This window comes from Zerene cesonia, chromosome 13 (assembly GCF_012273895.1).
Source record: "Zerene cesonia ecotype Mississippi chromosome 13, Zerene_cesonia_1.1, whole genome shotgun sequence".
Taxonomy (NCBI): Eukaryota; Metazoa; Arthropoda; class Insecta; order Lepidoptera; family Pieridae; genus Zerene; species Zerene cesonia.
This window is the reverse complement of record NC_052114.1, coordinates 10,195,837-10,214,766: the sequence shown is the minus strand read 5'-3', so window position 1 is coordinate 10,214,766 and position 18,930 is coordinate 10,195,837. Positions and strand designations below refer to the sequence as shown.

General features: G+C 33.4%; 1 protein-coding gene across 1 annotated transcript; it reads right to left on the bottom strand.

The window, feature by feature from the left end:
• Nucleotides 1-214: 214 nt before the first annotated feature.
• On the bottom strand, nucleotides 215-8,652 carry LOC119831348 (ionotropic receptor 75a-like). The gene is made up of 14 exons (XM_038354652.1): nucleotides 8,521-8,652; nucleotides 7,759-7,906; nucleotides 6,801-6,896; nucleotides 6,654-6,733; nucleotides 6,223-6,350; nucleotides 5,876-5,933; nucleotides 5,476-5,591; nucleotides 4,759-4,967; nucleotides 4,227-4,274; nucleotides 3,851-4,035; nucleotides 3,252-3,390; nucleotides 2,879-3,041; nucleotides 2,268-2,456; nucleotides 215-245 (listed from the first exon to the last, which is right to left on the bottom strand). Exons 1-14 carry the CDS (start codon nucleotides 8,650-8,652, stop codon nucleotides 215-217), a joined length of 1,722 nt encoding a protein of 573 aa, XP_038210580.1.
• Nucleotides 8,653-18,930: the final 10,278 nt, after the last annotated feature.

The following is an 18,930-nucleotide window of genomic DNA, read 5'->3' as shown; positions in this document are numbered from 1 at the left end:
CAAATTAAAAGAACGCAACGTAATATAGCCTGAAACTTTGGCTATTATCCTAGTGTTTGTACTGCGTTTGCAGTTGTTCATCTTGTAAATAAATAGCAGAAATCACGGAACTGAGATAGCTAAATATTTGAGATAAGAACAATATGATAAACATTATTTGTTAATTGATAATGATATGAAGGACTCGATTCAAGGGTGCCATTCTGCTCGACCCTCAGGGCTGCAGCTCGGTCTCCATAAGCCAGCTGTAAAGTACGTATTACACGCGTTAGAAGTGCAACAGCCATCGCGAATTAGCATACAAATGGAAAGACGCTTTATATAACTAACGACTTACGAGCGACAGGCGTGCGCGCGGTACGTCCCTGTCACGAGACATTTTACTTTTGACTACGTGTTTTTCATCTGTGAACGTTTAAATTGGGGATGTAGAGAAAAGTTTGCGGCTAGGGAATTCGTGTGAGCTTGTGATGAACACTGAATAATAAGAGCTTAGCTCTCTTAGTGAGGGTAATTAAATGTAGTGGTGGGAAGAAAAATTGGATTGAAATTATAATACGTATAACATAAAGTTTTAACTGGTAGCTTTGTACGCATTGTAAGTAGGAAGATACCAATACCGCATTATAAAGTATCCTCCAAGGCCCCAAATAAAATACAAAATTATCCCCAATTCCACATTCACCCTCTCATTCATATTCATTCATTCAATCAAACGCATTACTCATTCACGTCAATGCATCTTAAAGTTTTCAATTACCCCCGGAGAACCTTTTAAGACGTCCGGGGAAGACAAACGCAGTGCATCCCCGGGTATTCAATGAGGACTGGCAGTAAACAAGAATTGATAGCATCATTTATAACGAGAGATTTAGATAGCCGCCGACGCCTCCATTACTCACGGCGTCAACTCGCACCGCTGTACAATGTTGTGAATGAACATACATACTCGACATTTTATCGGATTCAATCATCTCTCTTATAATCGTAAGCTTTCTGTCAAACGCTGCATGTGTATAGATATGTAACAAATATCATGAGGCCGTAGATAAAGCAGTGGGTGGAGTATGTTTGTGCGTGAAGTTGTTTCGGAGCTTAGCACGTATATAACTAGAAACTTTTTACCGGTTTTAAACTGAATACAATCTTAAATTAAATGTATGTAAATGAAGTAAGGTTAAATTTGTGATGGAAATAAACAATATATAATTTATATAACGTTTCGTGAATATCTGTATTTTCGTCAATTCTTATAATTTATTTACTTCCTTTTAATTAGGGGCAAGATATTTTTACCGTAGCGCTCTCTCGCCGGATGAAAAACAGATTTTTAACGAAAATACAACTGGCTTCCGTTCACTTAAAGCGAAGTAGATATTTCTTATCTATTTTCAAACTTATAAAAGTGAGCAATGATGTACAAAAATACAATAAGTGACGTTAAAATAATATGCTGCTTACTCTAAGACGACAGAATAGATAAATGAAGACTGCCAGTCTCTATTACTAACATCTGTTTAGTGTCTTGATAAAAACAACTTTACATTATTAAAATTAATTTTCCTTACTAATTTTTATAAATGCAATTTGTGTTTGTTTATTTCTCTTTCTTTCACGTTGCAACGAGATTGTCTTTAACCGCGAAAAGCTGTGTAGTGTTATGTAGTTACAATATTTTTTTTACTAATAAAGAGGAAACTTTTATATTTTTGTATGTTTCACGCAAAAACCACTAGACAGATTTCAAAAAGTCTTTCACATTATTGAGAGACAATTGTTATATATTTACCACGGCTGAAGCCGGGGCGAACAGCTAGTACTATAATTAACTAAAAGCTGTAAATCTATAGAGCTTATATAATATCTGCTGTGTGTTGTCCATCACTCCCTTATTGTTTTTGAGGGCCTCGTAAAACATTTCTTCCGTTGGTCTCTCGTGCATTACGCAAACGGCCCTTTATGGCCTTTTTATTCCACCTGCAAGTTATTGATGGACAAATCAATTTCCTAGCTTAAAGGAAAATGAGTAATTTGTATGTTAAATCGTATTGGAAACGTAATTCGTGATAACTTGTCTCGTTCAAAGCATTCATCCTAATTATATATATCTAGAATCTGTATGAGTAGCCATTTCTATTACATTTTATTTTTAATAAAAAACGGTAGCATGCTACTATTTCACGCTGGTTTTCTGTGGTATTTAAAGCTATCGGTGCAAGCTATCCCAATTCGTGCCGAAGCGTGCTCAACTCCCACACTAAATTTACCGAAACCAAATTATTTCTCCCAGTAGTATAAAGAGAGACACAAACGCCGCCACAGCAAGTAGACCAAAGGCCGGCGCAGCTTGACCCAGCGCAAGCGCTCGAGGCGTGCTACCCGAGCAAATTGCAATGAAACCAGCTATGCGCGCCTGTATTGCGGTTATATGACCTCTCTCTTTCAGTCGCATTAAGCTGCAATCAAAGTTTCGTTTACAGACATTTTTAACGTTAAAGTATACAATTAGGAGGTAGGGGTTGCCTGGAAGAAATCACTCTAAAGTGATAAGGCCGCCCCGTTATACATTATCTTTAACCATTGTTTATATTTTCTTTTTCTTTTTTCTTCTTTCTATAATTAATGTGTAATAAAAGTGTTAAAATAAATAAATAAGGAGATGAATTCATAAAACGTAAGAAAAACATTCTCACAACATCTCTGTCTGTCCCTATGTCCTTATGTATGTTTTAATCTTTAAAACTCCACAACGGAATTGTATGGTTTTGTTTATAGATAGAGTAATGTAAGAGGAAAGTTTATATATCCATAACATCTAATATACTACTCCGAATTTAAAGCGTGCAACCGTAAACGTCACGTCAACAGTGTAAATTACCTCCAATTAAAAAATTGCTTATAAGGGCTCCGCTTTTGGGTCATAATGTACGTAGGTGAAGGGTTGATCATTGGTAAGGAGCCGAGCCTGCACAGCTCCACGTCATCGAATGTTCTAGATATAGACTGATATGCTGTGTACGGCTCAGTGTGGTATGCAAAATCTGGAAACGATCTCAAAATGAGTAACGACATTTAATAAGTCACATTGCGACTATTGCAAACAATGTATTTTATTTGACTAAAATTATTTAATTGCTGCCATACTCTCTTTATAAAAAACCAAGACACGAGTACATTTGATAATATTAAAAAATCGTTATATGCTATTACATCAAAAAATATATTTATAATTCAAAAGAAAACATAAATACCTCCAGTTTTTATAAGTTCAATGCCATATTCAACGGGCTGATACAATTCTTTAGAACGCTTTGCATTAGTTACTTTTTTCAGTCTCAGCACATCTTCTTTTGGGTTTTTATAACCACTATAATAAAAGAAACCGGCGTCCTAAAAAATGCAGTGACGTATAGGTACCTAAACTTTTATACTTACTGGCTGTGCCGCACGGTTCCTTTTATATTTAAGCTACATCACTGCCAAGTATCATCTTTTGATGATACTAATAATATATCGTGATACTATAATGCGATACTAATTGTACATTGATAATGATCTGATAAGTAGTTTTCGCGTGAAAGAGCAACAAACAACCATACATACATACTTTCCATCCTCACATACTTTCATATTACTAAGATATGATAAGATACGTTAAGATACAAACGCTTCTACGAATGTTATTCTCTGACAGTCATTATAAACTTTATTCAACCATTAATATAAAAACTTCTGACTTCCAAGATCTCTCCTGTTTGAACTGGTATACATCTAACACAAGAAAATCTTCATGTCATTGCAATAAATTCATATACAACACAAAATAACACACACAATCAAGCATTCGTACCTCAAACCAGCCCCTGGTATATCCAATATCCTCAAATATAAGTTCAAAGTCACTATTAATAAGCCCATCTATATCCTGAAGGGTAGGTGGAGCAGCACTCAACAGCCAAGATACTACGCTACTGGTGTAATAGTTGTATAGTAGCATGCTAGTCACTCCTATAACTAGCATGGTGAGGCGACCACCTATATTAACAACCATGTCTTAAATTATCTGTTATTATATTTAAAAAACTATTGCCAATTAGTCAGGTTTGAGTTTTTGGTAAATTATATCAAAAATTGTGTAAATAAATTCTTGTTTTCTTTGTTGGATCTCCAATAAGTAAAAAATAAATAAAGATAGAAATAAAGTAAGAACAAACATATTAATTCACCTTGGCTGGAAAGTTGTTCATCTATAATTTGAATGCCCTCTTCATATGCTGAAAAAAAATCAAATTAGAAGTCCTTAAAAAAATAAACAACTCCGTAATTATAATCCAAAATAACCTCATATTAGTCTTAAAATATAAGAAAGTAAACATTACGAATCAAATGAACTACTTAGTACCAAATAAAATATAGTTGTAAACGTTTGAACTCTGTCTTCTTATATTGTCCTATCTATTGTTTAATATGTTGTAGTTTGACGATAGGTGGTAGCTCTTATAGGTAACTTAATAATAAGCTATTACAAAGGATTAAATAGAGAAATAAATATTACGGAATAAGGTTCCACAACCGAAATCCATAGAGGAAAACACATAGTAAACTTATGAAGAAATTTACTCGAGTATTATGTATTTAAAAATAAACGCTTCTAGTCACTTCACCCGTGATTATGTTTGGGTTTTATAAAGGAAATAATTTATGCAATAAACCGCATTCAAAGTCCGAAACGATCATTAATTTCAATTATTTTATAACCTTGCTGACAGACCGCGCCGAGCACGCTCAACACAGCATAAACGCCGGGCCGGGGCCGCTTCTCGATCGCAGCTGACACGGCGAGCACACACGCACAGAATATACCAGCGCCAACAGCACACCACCACACGGCCGGTGAGAGTGGCGTTAGGAAACGGTTCTCGTAGTTACCTATCCCTCTGTCGGGTATGAGGTAGAAAAATCGTGATCTGCGAAAGTTAATGCCTATAATATCTTGAACCTATCATTATTATAAACGCTGTTGCTCACAACTTCAATAAAATAAATTATTTAATCACAAATAAAAAGCGCTTATCTATAATACTAGCTACGCTCCGCGGTTTCACCCGCGTAAGTCCGTATCCCATAGGAATATCTGGAATCTAAAGAGTTGCCTATATGTTATTTCGGTTGTCCAGCTGTCTACGTGCCAAATTTCAGTGCTATCGGTTCAGTAGTTTTTGCATGAAAGGGCAATAAACTCACACATCTAATGAAATTTATGTAGAGTTTAGTTAGTAAGTTCTATTTATCAGTTAAATTAAAGGTATCTATAGTATATTTTATGATAGCAAAGCGCCCCTAAAAATTGTAGTTAACTAATTAATTTTAGTTAATTGTTAGTTAATTGTTTTATGATAGCAAAGCGCCCCTAAAAATTGTAAAGTAAAAATTGTAAGTTTAACGCAAACAATAGGACAAAAATTAAGAACTCACTCTATTTTCCCCACAGGTGGATGACAAATATCGACCCACTGTAACCAATTCGAGAAGATTCTGGCCGATGTACAAGCTATATCCTGCTCGTGCCAGTAGAGAGTATTCATCACTGCCTGGTAAGAAAAAGTATTTTAAACCCATAAACATATCAAACCAAACTTACATGTGGGAAGTACGTATTGGGCGAGCTCGGATCGGGGCAGATACAACACCTCCACAAAAGATCGGCATAAAATAGAAGCACAATTATGCTGCTACGTTTCGTATGGTAAATGGGGAAGCCAAAGGTCCTTTATTCCCCTCATGAATCACCAGCAAAAACACTCCTTAATATTGTTCTATCACTAAGTACTTCAGTTAACATTTTAAATATTGTAGTCAGCAGAAGTATACTCACTAATGAAGCATTTTTGGTGACTGTACCAATCCATCGCCCAACCACCGTATAGTTAAATCTGTAAAAAGAAGTTACCACCCTATCAAATTAATAAATCTGACATTTTGCAAATTAGTTATAATGCGTGCCTTATAAAGGAATTAAATACTACACTGAATAACATACTTCTTAAAAGAATTAAAATCGAATGTTGTTTTTCTATAATTTGGCATATCCACGATTGACGAATTTGGCTCAGTAAAGTATATGTATTTACATATTATAAACGTTACTTTTATCTCGCTATAAGCCAGACTACACTTACAAACAGTACTATCAACTAGCTGTAATCAAAAACCATTGTTTACCGCAAGTTATGTGTTTCTCGAATAGGCTCAAGGACCTGGGCAGCGGTTTTTGTAAACACCGATATTCCCTTTGTATAACTCAAGCTTGTTAGCATATCAGGTTCAAATGCTTTAGGCCGACCTAGAACCTGCGAGTGGAAGCTTCAATTAAATATTATGCTGTAATTGAAATTGTGTTGTTGCTTTTAATAGAATGAGATAAAGTATTTAAAGTTGTGTGGAGGCAGTAATAAAATAGGAATCTGTTAAATACAATCGATTTTTTCCATACCCATGGTTTTGAGTTTATATAGTTATAATTATGTACCTATGTAATTGATGAGGAACTACAGACGTGGTATATTAAATATAACAATGAAACGAGCAAGAAATTCAAATGAAGATTGAAGCGAAGCTATTGGCACAGTAACTGTATAATATTCAGAACCAACCACAGTGACGGCGCGCATCGTCAAATTGTGGAAGTCCCAGCGATCATAATATTTGAATGTGCTCGCCGAAACGTTCAAACCTGAAATTGGGAAACACGAATCAGAGAAAGTATAGGACTTTGAATATATTATCTATGAATTATTCACCGCTTTCCTCGCTCCAAGTTCCGAGGTATTTCCTTTCCAAATTGTTTCCTTGGATCTTGCCGAAGTTGAATACGTCCATTAGCTCGTAACGGTCCCCTATGAAATAAAATCGAACGAGTATTACCAATTTTCATTGTAGTTTCATATACACGTTTGCATAATATTTTTCCCGGAATATGTCCTTTTTGTAATTGAATTACATTAAATGAATATTGCTTGCCGTGAGCTATGGGATGAACAAAGCGAGCCTTAATCCGGAAATTTTGTTTAATTACTATAATAATTATTCATAGTAATTAATTACACTTGTGTTGCTAAGGAAGAGTAAAGTTGATGAATAGCTATTAACAACCTTTCTCAGATTGTTATCAAAGTGAAAATTCTCTAAATGATAATTAAATGAAGATATACTTCAATTAGTCGTAGGCTTATGTTTAATAATGCATAATTAATGTATGTACAATTTGTACACTTCAGATTTTACAGACTATTATTTCCACTGTAATTAAACGGAGATGTAAGCAATGCTGATAAATGAAATACTATGCTTATATTTAAATGAATTGGAAGAAATATGCGATATAGCAATGACAATAAATAAAAAGATTTCTCTGTGATGTTACTCATATTTTGCTTAGTAGACTTGTATAGTAGTAGACTTGTCTATGAATGCTATCACACAAATCATTAACAAAACAACTTGCATCTTACGTAGGAAGTTCTTGGCCACAAAAGTTATTTGTAGTACTTCTTGATGGAACTGCATTTATTCGATTTTTTTTAAATTAAAATCATCATCAATAACTCACTTCACTACTTCCACTTGTTGTTACGTAAGTTTTAATTTAAACACAATATAATTACGACCAATTTCGAAACAGGTAGTTCTAAGCCAGTGACATTTCATCGAGTGGCCATTTCCGCGTACGTGTTCTGTCATAAAAACGTTTACAAATACCCATATTAGTTGCAACAACGACATCAGCATCGACGCTAAGATTCATCCGCTGCAGAGCGTCATCTATAGCCATTGCATTACCATAATCGGTTGCATTATCCAGAATGAGCCAAATATGCGATGCGTCGAACAGTCCGCCCCTCGAAGCCTGCAATGATGTAATTATATTGTTTAACTGGGAATCACTCTCACGATTTGGTGTACTGATTTTGGAATATATTAATCACACGTATTTTGTATTAGGGTCGCTTTTTCAAACTTTTGTAAAATGTAATCGTCTAATCAAAATAATATCAGAATCAACTAAATTCAAATATCTCTAGATCACGTGAGCAATGCTGGCACAGTGGATAGAACCTCAGACTCAAAAGCGGAAACTCGCGGGTTCGAGACCTGACGAACATGCTATAAATAAATTGATTTTAAATTGAAAACACACACATTATTCACATGACCACGGCACGAAACGGTGATAGAAAAGATCGTGAGGAAGCAAAAGTTCGACGACATGTGACATCTGCCAATCCGCACTTCACCAGCGTGATGCATTATGGTCTTAACCTTCATAGAAGGCGAGTGTCGCTGCAGTGGGTGTATCATAGTCAAATCATTTAGAAATTATGAAATTACACGCCTTTAATGGAAAAAGTCGGCTCAAACTGTAACCGTGTATATGCTTTTTTTTGTATATGTATCAATTACGATTACATTCTTTTAATTATCTGTGGTTAGTAAGAACAATTGAAACTCATGCTTTCTTACCAGCTCAAGTACGTTAATCGTTTGATTGCATGACCCTGCTATGAGCACTCCAGTGTGCACCGTCCAATGGTTTAAATAAAGTTGCAAGTCATCAACGTTTGTATTGTCTATATTTTTCACAGATACCCGCATGTCGTTTTTTATAAATGAATTTGCTAACGACATTGTATCTAAAATATAAATCGTTATTAAAAAATGTCGGCTTAAATTGACAGAACTGGAGCTAATTTTTATAAATAAAAAATATTTCATCACTCAGTTGAAGGTACGTAACAAACCAAAAAATATAGTATGATGTGTATCTGTGGTATAATTGAGGGTTTCCTCTTTTTTATAGTCGGTTGAAAATTTATGAAGAAGTAGCTGCGCCACGCGGTTTCACTCGCGTAAATCCATATCCCGTAGGAATATCGGGATATAAAGTTGCTTATATGTTATTCCAGTTGTCGAGCTGCCTACGTATCAAATTTCATTGCAATTGGTTCAGTAGTTTTTGCGTGAATGAACAACAAACACACGCACATCCTTAAAAACTTTCGCATTTATAATATTAGTAGGATAGGATTGGTTCACTTGATAAGTGAATGTGTAAATTGTATTTAAGTTATTGAATAAATGCTATTATATTATATTTATTTATTTTGTTAACGTTCCCAAAAAACATGGAGGTTCTCACTTGATTTATTTTATTTTTTGTTTTTTTTTACGAGATATATCCGTGATTTTCCATTTTTTTTTTATTATTATTGTCACTGCAGTTAAATGTTCATATGAATACTTGTATGATTGATTATTATTAGATTGATATTTAAACACAAAAGAAAAAATTACATACATAAGAATTTTTATAGAAATGTATGAACAAAAGTAATACGCATATTCAGATTATAAATATATACTTTTGTTCTCATAATAATAATCGTTTAGTTAAATAAATAAATAGTTTAGAGGAAAAATTATGTATTTGCTTATAAGAATTACAACTAAATTCCACTAAATGGAATTCAATTTACAAATTATTAAAATAATTGTGTTTTTCTAATTCTTCTTGGTTGTTATTTTTCTATATAGAACTGTTTGAAGCTTTGTTAAAACTAAATTTCCTATACATCTAAACTTACTCGTGGCAGTTTCGCAAGACATATAACAGATATGTTTTGCGCCTCTGTACCCGAAATAATCCACCACAAAGCGACCCTGCGCTGCGCAGACCCAAGCGTAAATGACTAGTATTCACAACATTTCTGGACAAACTGCTCCTATCCTAAATCATAGGGAAATTTTCACTTTATTCATAAAAATAATATGAGAATCTTGAATAGAAACATCTTATAAATAAAAATCAATTGCTGTTCGTTAGTCTCGCTAAAACTCGAGAACGGCTGAACGGATTTATCTTATCTTAGTCTTCAAATATCCGTGTAGGTCTAGGGAAGGTTTAAAATGTGAGAACGATGGAAAAAATATATTAAAACAATATTCTATGGCGTTACGAAGTTCGCCGGGACAGCTAGTCTTATATATAAAATACGAATCACATTGTTTGTCTGCGATGGTCAACTACTTAACCGGTTTTAATCCAATTTGCTCACCGTTTGCAGTTTAATAGATATATTATATGTAAGTTGTAAATATTTAAAATACAGTAAATTGATCGTGAGGCGGGAATCTAATTCTATCATTTTCGGACTCAACTAAACCAATACATATATTAAATAATTTTAGTTTTTGCAACTTGTTACAACACCAAATAGTTCGAGATCTTTTCAGTTACAACAAGAACTTGATACAATCCCCAGCGGAAACCAATAAAAAGTCTCAGAGTACTGAAGACCTACGTGCCTAGAAATATGCCGACTGTAACCTGTGCAATGCCTGCTATATCCCACAAGAGATACTTAGAAAGGTGTTCTCGTGAAAAGATTGAATTCCCTCTCATAATGTTTATAAAACGACGCAGTGGGACCAATTAGGCCTTACAAATATACAGTCTGTTTTTATTTATACAATTGTGAGTTATTCTGTGACCCAGTTGTCACTTGATAATTATAAATAACATACTTAAAAAAGCTACAAGCAAGCTTTAATGATACAATCAGTTAAAATATCTTATACAGAGCATACGTAAGGACATTATTTCACCCTACCCGTTATTATGGACATATATTTTACACGCTGCGCCCCGCGGTTTCACCCGCGTAAGTCCGCAACCCGTAGGGATATCGGGAAAAAAAGTTGCCTATATGTTATTCCAGGTGTCCAGCTACCTACGTAGCAAATTTCATTGCAATCGGTTGAGCAGTTTTTGCGTGAAAGAGCAACAAACACACACACATCCTTACAAACTTTCGCATTTATAATATTAGTAGGATATACTAGATAAACTCAGAAAATTATTGAAAGTGTACAAAAGTTTGAATTAGATCTGTATTATTAATTTGGATAAAAATCAAATCTAAGAGATTCGGTTACATGTAAGCATACAAATATGCAACTAATAAAAGCGTGTGAAAAACCTACCACTATAGAGCTATCTTAGCTAATTTATCCCTTCCTTCTAATATTTGTTACAAGGTCTTAAGGATCAAACAATATCGGATAATTTGGGGAAAATATAAATGCTTTTTGTATGTAATTTTTGTTGATAGTTAAACAGGATAACATCTATTGAGTAAGTCAGGGTTGTTATTTGTCAGCGACCAACAAAAGAAATGTTATTTATTTTCTTTCAAGTCTAATATAACAAGCTGTTCCTCGAAATATCGCTTGGAAAAACTTTAAACTAGATAAAAAATATTATTTTAATAAGAGAAACTTCACTTTCTTGTATTTTAAATCGATGAAGTACAGCTCACTGGGATTTTAGAAAATTTTATTTCCTTTTCCCACAAACTGAGGATATTTTCAATATAATATAATATTTAGTACTAATATAACGCAACCTAATATATAAATAAAACACTTATTGCCTAGATATCCCACAGGAGTGGAAACTATGCGGGAAATGCTCCAAAATGTTCTTTGCATAAAAATGATAAAATTGTGTTATGACGAATCTTAAGTTCTCCTATAAGAAGTCTAATTGAATACATAAATGTTTGAGTTTGAATTAAAACATATTGTAATGCAGTCTCCATTAAAGCATAATTTTGATTGTCATTAAATCGTCAAAAGCTAATAATGTTTTCATAAACAACCAGACACAAGAGCATTTTGTTTTAGTAATGAAGCGACAAAACGAATACAAAATAGCACAAAATACACTCAAGTTTACTCTTAGCATAAATCTAGATTAAAATTCATCTTTCATATTCTTTCTAAAGAATTTTCCAGACAAACAGAAATCTCCAAGATTACTTAGCACTTCCGAAAGATCTAGATTTTGTTTACACAAAAACTTTTTAGCTAAACTGCGCACTTAGGTTCCGAGTTTGCGAACAAAATTTTCAACACATTTGCTTTCGTAAAAAATGTCATATTTATGGTAATTTATGGGTCCTTTATACATTTATAACAAATAAATAAACTCAAAAAAATTTATTCTTGTGAATTTGTATTTAATGACAAGCGTGGAGCTAATGAACCTTAGACCTTCAGGCGCCGTCTTAACCACTAGGAAGCCATGTTTTTTTGAGTTATTTTATATGAGTTATTTCTACTTGGACAAGTACTATCGAGAAGTTGTTGTTGATCTTTTAGCCATTATAACGAAGTAACTATATAAAAATATGTTTTAATAAAATTGGTATACATTAACTGATAAAATCCTTTTATAATTAAACCATTCTCACAACAAACATAAAAATTGAACATTAACAACCTTGTTCTCTCCGTTTGGGCCAAGTCGATTGGTTCAGAAAAAATCTTGAAAAAATGAAAAATTGAATCCCGCCGCCAGCAAACAAACCATGCCAATATTCACATGTCACTTATCTACGTTTTCAGTTGGCCGTTAACATGTAATGGGCGAAATAAAGCAAATGCAATCCGCGAATATCGACCTATTAAAAATAATTGGTGAATGTTGGCCGGTAATCGTTGTATTTTACTCGTCAATTTCGACAGTTCACTGCATGTACAGTCGTGTATAAAAACGATGCGATCTTCGGGATTCGGTGATACAAGCGGATAGAAGTTATTTGTTTTTATAAACAATCTAATATATCATCACATAGTATAAAACAAAGTCGCTTCCCGCCGTCTGTGTGTTTGTATGCTTTGTGTTATTACTGTTATGTTAATTACGCAACATATTGTGATGGGGTCTTTTTTTTGATTGATAAAGATATTCAAGGGAAAGGTTAATACGTATCATTGGAAGAAGGGAGGGGGTGGGTTCTATTTTTGAGTTTGCGTTTAATGGCTTGGCAATAAATCACTTATAAGACGTTGCCCCAATATGTCTTTTCTTTTTATTATTTAAAAATATATTAATAATGTGGTGACTTAGCTAAACAATCTTGTATTATTAAGTGACCTAAAATGTGTCCCTATGAAGGGTATTAGAATCTTTGAAAAAATGAGTGTTAATATTTTCCTAGTCAAAAAAATTCAGATGAATATTTTTTCTAGCTAAAAAGTACTTCTAAAATAATTGTTTAGTTTGGATCTACATAATAAGACGTACTTTGTTATAAATGTCCTGGAATGTTCATTTCTTCGCAAATATAAACCAGACTTAGAAGGAAGGACCTGAATCCACAGAAAACTCCTTATTACTTAACTTCAATAAAACTCACATTGCAAAAGACTCCTCTTTTCTTCCTTTATTCTTCCACAAACTACTTCGAAACCTCGCAGCAACTAAAGTCATTGTTGATTTAAATGTACTTCGAGCATACATATGGTTTTTTACTTAAAATTTCGCTGAACATAAAGCACGAATATTGAAAACAATAATAGCAATAATTGTGCATAATGAGGTCCCTTCAATTTGAATTGTTCTGTGAATTCCGATCCCGTTTGCGATTACCATACGTAACGATATAAATGAAATATTAAATAGATTTTCTTGTTGTACACTTCTGATTAATTGAACGAATCATCTGACAGCATACATGTAAATTTTGTATTTACTTTCATTTAGTTAGATGCCAAAACACATAGACATAGTACGATAGGAAGCAATGTTCTGTATAAAGTACAGTGACTGGGGGAGCCGAAAGCTTGTATCCTTTTCCTTACCCGTTCCAGTCCATTCCTTTATTTCCGTCATCAATCCTTTCTTCCTCCCTTTCCCCTTAAAAGCCGGCAACGCCTTTGCACCAACATTACAAGAACATTATTCGATATTTCTCAATTTTACACCAAAATGTATTCGTTCAATTCATATTCCCACGTAGAGGGCGTTACAATAAAATTAAGGAAATAAATATAGCGTATGAGTTATTATCTCTTATTTTAGGAATTACCACAATAAGAGCTTGAAAGTGCAGCTTTTAAAGTAGCAGGGTACAATATAAATGCTAATGACTTAGACGATAGTGTGTGGCTGTACCAGCACTACTCCTTTTAGGCCACTTTATGGGATGTAAATTGCTTTTTTATGTATAAATTATTAGTTTATATTGCTGTTGTATTGTATCATAAATATGGAAGGATAAGATAATGTATAGAAAGCATTTGAATGTTTGTAAAGTAAAAACTACTGGGCTGATTTCGTCGACCAGCACGAAGTTCCGTTGTTCCTAAGTATATAATCCATATTTTGTTTTCGTTTCTTATCTAGAGTCTAAATTGAGTATGCATATAACATATTATATTATTTTGGATTCCTTACATATTTCTTAATTTTATCGGGCTCCTTTCTCCCACACAATTTGCCAATAAATGTGTTTTCTTTACATAAATAGTTGCATTAAGCACTGAAACATCCGTTCAACATATAACGGGTTAATACCCCTATACTAATGGAACAGTTTCAACTAGCCTAGATAAATAAATAAAATAATTGGCAAACCAGAACAATACAGCGCGAATATTTTATCTCGAGTTTACTTAAACGTTTTTCCAATAACGGGCCAACGAGTTGAAATAAACGCGGCGGATTACCGTGTGACGTCACACCGCATACTCACTGTCAGATATTTATGCGATGCGACTGTGGTTGCGTAGTTCTTGCATTCTTTTATAATTTGGTGCAATTTACTAGACTAAATGTTAATGATAGGTGGTAGTTTTTTGTTTTAACTTTTTTATATTTTTGTGAATTACTAGTTCCCATTTAATGACGGTTATTTTGAGGTAAAATTTATTGTGTTTATGACTACGTTGGGGCTAATCTAGCCCATCTGTTGATTTGCCTAGGTCGAGCGAATTTAGTTGGTAAGTATGTACATTTTTTTAATGCTATTAAGGGATTGGCCCTTAACGAAATACGATAACGATAAAGAAAATAAAATATCCACTTAACAGATTAATTACTAATTCATTTTACGTTATTTTTTTGTAGTTTCGATAGGTAAACTATTTAGACCAAGATTATCCTCGATGTAAACAATTTAAAAAATTTACCTACACTTGATTTTAAATTAAGCCGTGAACATTCCGCCCAACCATTTCACGTTACCATGGCAACCTGCGCTTGACGTATCAACCAGAAATATTATTTGTCCTCGATAAATCCACATACAATTTCAAACAGTACAAATAATAACAAGCATTTGTAAAGACCGATAGGCAAGATCAAACGGGCATCACAGCAACCCTTCAGTTTTATTGTTGATCTCAATATTACTTCGTATCTCGGGAACTAGAGTTAAGTGCTCCGCAACCTGAACATTGCAACAACTTTAATATGCGAAGTTGCAAGCAGATTTTTATTAAAATTGTGATCAGTTGTTTGTCCTGATTGTAATAAGTTGATGTGGTGAATTTAATTAAATTTTAATCTATGTATAATTAAACTAGCATACCCGGCCACGCGTTGCTGTGGCTGTATATAATTATAAAGATTATAAATTATTGGGATAATTAATCAAAATAAAAACTATCCTTTATCTCAAGTTGGACCAAATTACACATAACATTTTATATTTAACCAAATTTCATCAAAATCGGTTGAGTTGGTGAAGAGTACATTGGGACCATACATCATGACACTGGATTTTCGTATATTAAGTTTATAAGTTGATTTATGTATTCAAAAAAATTCTACATTAGAACTCCAATTTTAATGCAGATTTATGAAAAATTTTGTATGTTTTTCCTCTTGACTAAAAAATCTAGATTTACAAACGCCTATTATAAGGTAATGAAAAAATTCCTAACAGTGTATGAAACACTAATTGCAATAAAAACCCTATGTCCTGGCAGTAAGGTTCAAAGTCTATCATGTATCGATCAGTAATATACTCTGCCTAATATACGCGTAAGCAGAGTTCTGTTTCCTAGTCCAAATTCTGAGTCTAGGCTTAGGTAGGTAAGATTATTGTACGTCATTGATTTTTCCTCATTTCCTAACCTTACCAACCATCATGTACCAAGGTGATACCATAGGATTAGCCAGTAAGTTATAATATATTTAATTTCTTTATTTACACTTCATTTTGCAGGCGCACATAACAGATCCTTAAAATATTATCATAAATGGAGGCCTTATTAGTAAAGAGATCTCTCTCAGGCTGTATATAAAAAGAGGAGGTTAAATTGGAGGCATAAATACATAGATATACATACATAATTATATTCAGTGAGTGTACAGCTTGAATTGTTTATTAATCTGAAAAAAATAACATCTCCTGTCTAGGATTAGCATTCACCTTCGATTACTGTACTGTTCCACTTTGTAATATCTCTTTAGCTAAGACCGACGAATAATATAATTGAATAATTATATTATTCGTCGGTCTATAATATGCAAGCAAACACAAACAGTCCTTTGAATAATTACTGGCAAGCATTTTTCAGATAATTGTTGGATCAATCTTATGTTTTTTTTTTAATAACATAACGATTGCATTTTCTGAAGCTATAACAGCGAGATGAATTTTATTTAGTGATGGCGCTTCATTGTCGGTACTGCAGTAAGTGCAGCAAAATAATCTACCATCGGGTAAAGGAGCATTTAAGTCAAATAATTTTTAAAGTATATCAAAATCAGCCAATTAGAACCTTAACAATAACGCAATTACGCTGGTTTTTCATTGGCAAACTTGGAAAATGCCAATCGCACTATCCAAATTACGAACAATGAATGAAACCAATAAATTGTTAATGACTTTCGCTCAACCGCCATTACGGTAACGACGTAATTGAAAAAACGTGATTATTCACAATTAAAAATGTATCGCCTTCAATGCGTTCCAGCTATTAATTATAGCTGTTTTATAAATAAAGCAGCAGAATAAAAATCATATTGCTGAAGTAGTCGAGCTTACATGAGACGGGTTATGTAATAAGTATCGGGATCCTAAGAATTCATTATATATCTTATATTATAAAAGTAATTGTAAGAACCTAAAAAACAATTGTAAAAACTTATAACTCTGACTTACCAGTGATTCGTCAGTTTCCTTTTAAATAGTTCATATTTATCGAAAGTGTAAGCGAAGTGAAAATGAAATATGCTATTATAGTACAAGAGTAATATATAAGTACTGGTAGTCCCTACCTGGGTACTTATTCCACCGCATTAAGGGATTTTAGACTTTATTCCAGATATCCATTTGTATGTAAATCGTACATAATGGATGGACCACCGTAAATCACGAAATCGTTTAATGAAACGTGCTGTACGTTTAATATTCATTGCGCTATGTCATTATTGATTACAAGTCGGCCTTAACTCTTGAATTTATAAATTTCAGACGTTTTAATGGCTTTAAAATATAAATTTAAATATGAACTATGGAATTCATAATCGTCAGTCACAGTCATTGGAAATGTATATATTTATATTATGATTATGTGTGGTTTAGAGGTATAATCTCCGGTGGATACTAATTTACAGCTATAATTACATTTCACAAAACATGCTATTTAGCCCTAGTTACGTTATCCGCTCATTAATCAACTAGTTGTTTGCCCAGCTTTGCTTGGGTTATATACAGTCGCCAAGATAAAGGATTAGATATGTTACTCGCTGAAGATATAGCTTTCTAATAGTAAAAGGACATGTAAGTTCGATGCATTAATTTTCGCCTTTATTCGTTACAAAGAAAAACACAAATGTTTATTTTAAAAAACAGTAGTTATATAAGAAAATGTTATCAATGTTCACTGACACACAAAAATGAGTTTTACTAAAAACCATTTAGAACATATTTTGCAGTTTATTGTAGCAGTCTATACACCGAAACAAGTTCGGTATCAAAATTCAGGACGCATCCTTAATGATGCGCAAACACCAATCTAAAGTTGCTTTTAAATTTTTAAATAGATATGCTTCTGATACATAATAGCGTAACAATGCGACTATAAACTATAATATAATAAACTTCATACACTATTCACTATTGAAAGGCCACCCGTACATCATAACAATGCAGTACACGTATAAATCAAACAGTTACTATGATTATCTGAATCAGTAGTGTCCATTGACAACTATTTGTATGACCATATTGATTAATTGAGACTATGGTAGCTTCAGTGAGATGGACAAAGCAAATGGAAGGACTGCAACACACGATGAATTTATGTGCAGAGCCGTATTCGATATTCTACGAAATTTTAGTTCTGAAGTCCGCAAACGTGTATTTTTGATAGAAAAACATACAACAGACCGCTGCGCTTGGTGGTGGGTTATTGTGGGCCGCTTAGTGTTTAAGAATAGACGATTCTTAATCCAGAATACATAGACTTAAAGGTACAATCTACAAAGTTTTTAAAAGCAAGCATACTGAAATGTAAAAGCGTTGCAATATCATATTATCGGTTTTCTAGAAAAGTGTTGTTCTACATTATTTATATCGATCTGTGCAGTTCTGGAAACCTGTACCAGACCAGTGTAACCACACTGTGTATTTAATATATAAAATAAGTATTCATCTACCTCAATCTTCACATTTAGTGAACAATAAACGGTGCGATCGCTTTGTTATAGATCATGAATACACATGAATCTAATTAAATGTATGGTGTATGTAGAGTAAATTGGATTAGAGTATCAAGTATCAATCAATGTATTTCATACTAGCTGACCGACAATGCCATGACATGTTTTTTGACACAGTTTTTCATTTTGTGTCTGAATCCCTGAGATAGACAGGAGGAGAGTGTCATGAGCTATTTTTTAACGCGGTAAAGCATCTCATGTTTAATGGTAATCAAATTTCCTATAAACAGTACTATTGTATCATTCTTCATGAGGACATTTTACCAGATAATTTGTACCAGGGTCCTATAGTTTTGCAGAGGGTCCTGTATAACAACTTCGTATTCGTACGCATGCGGGCAGAAGCACAGGTA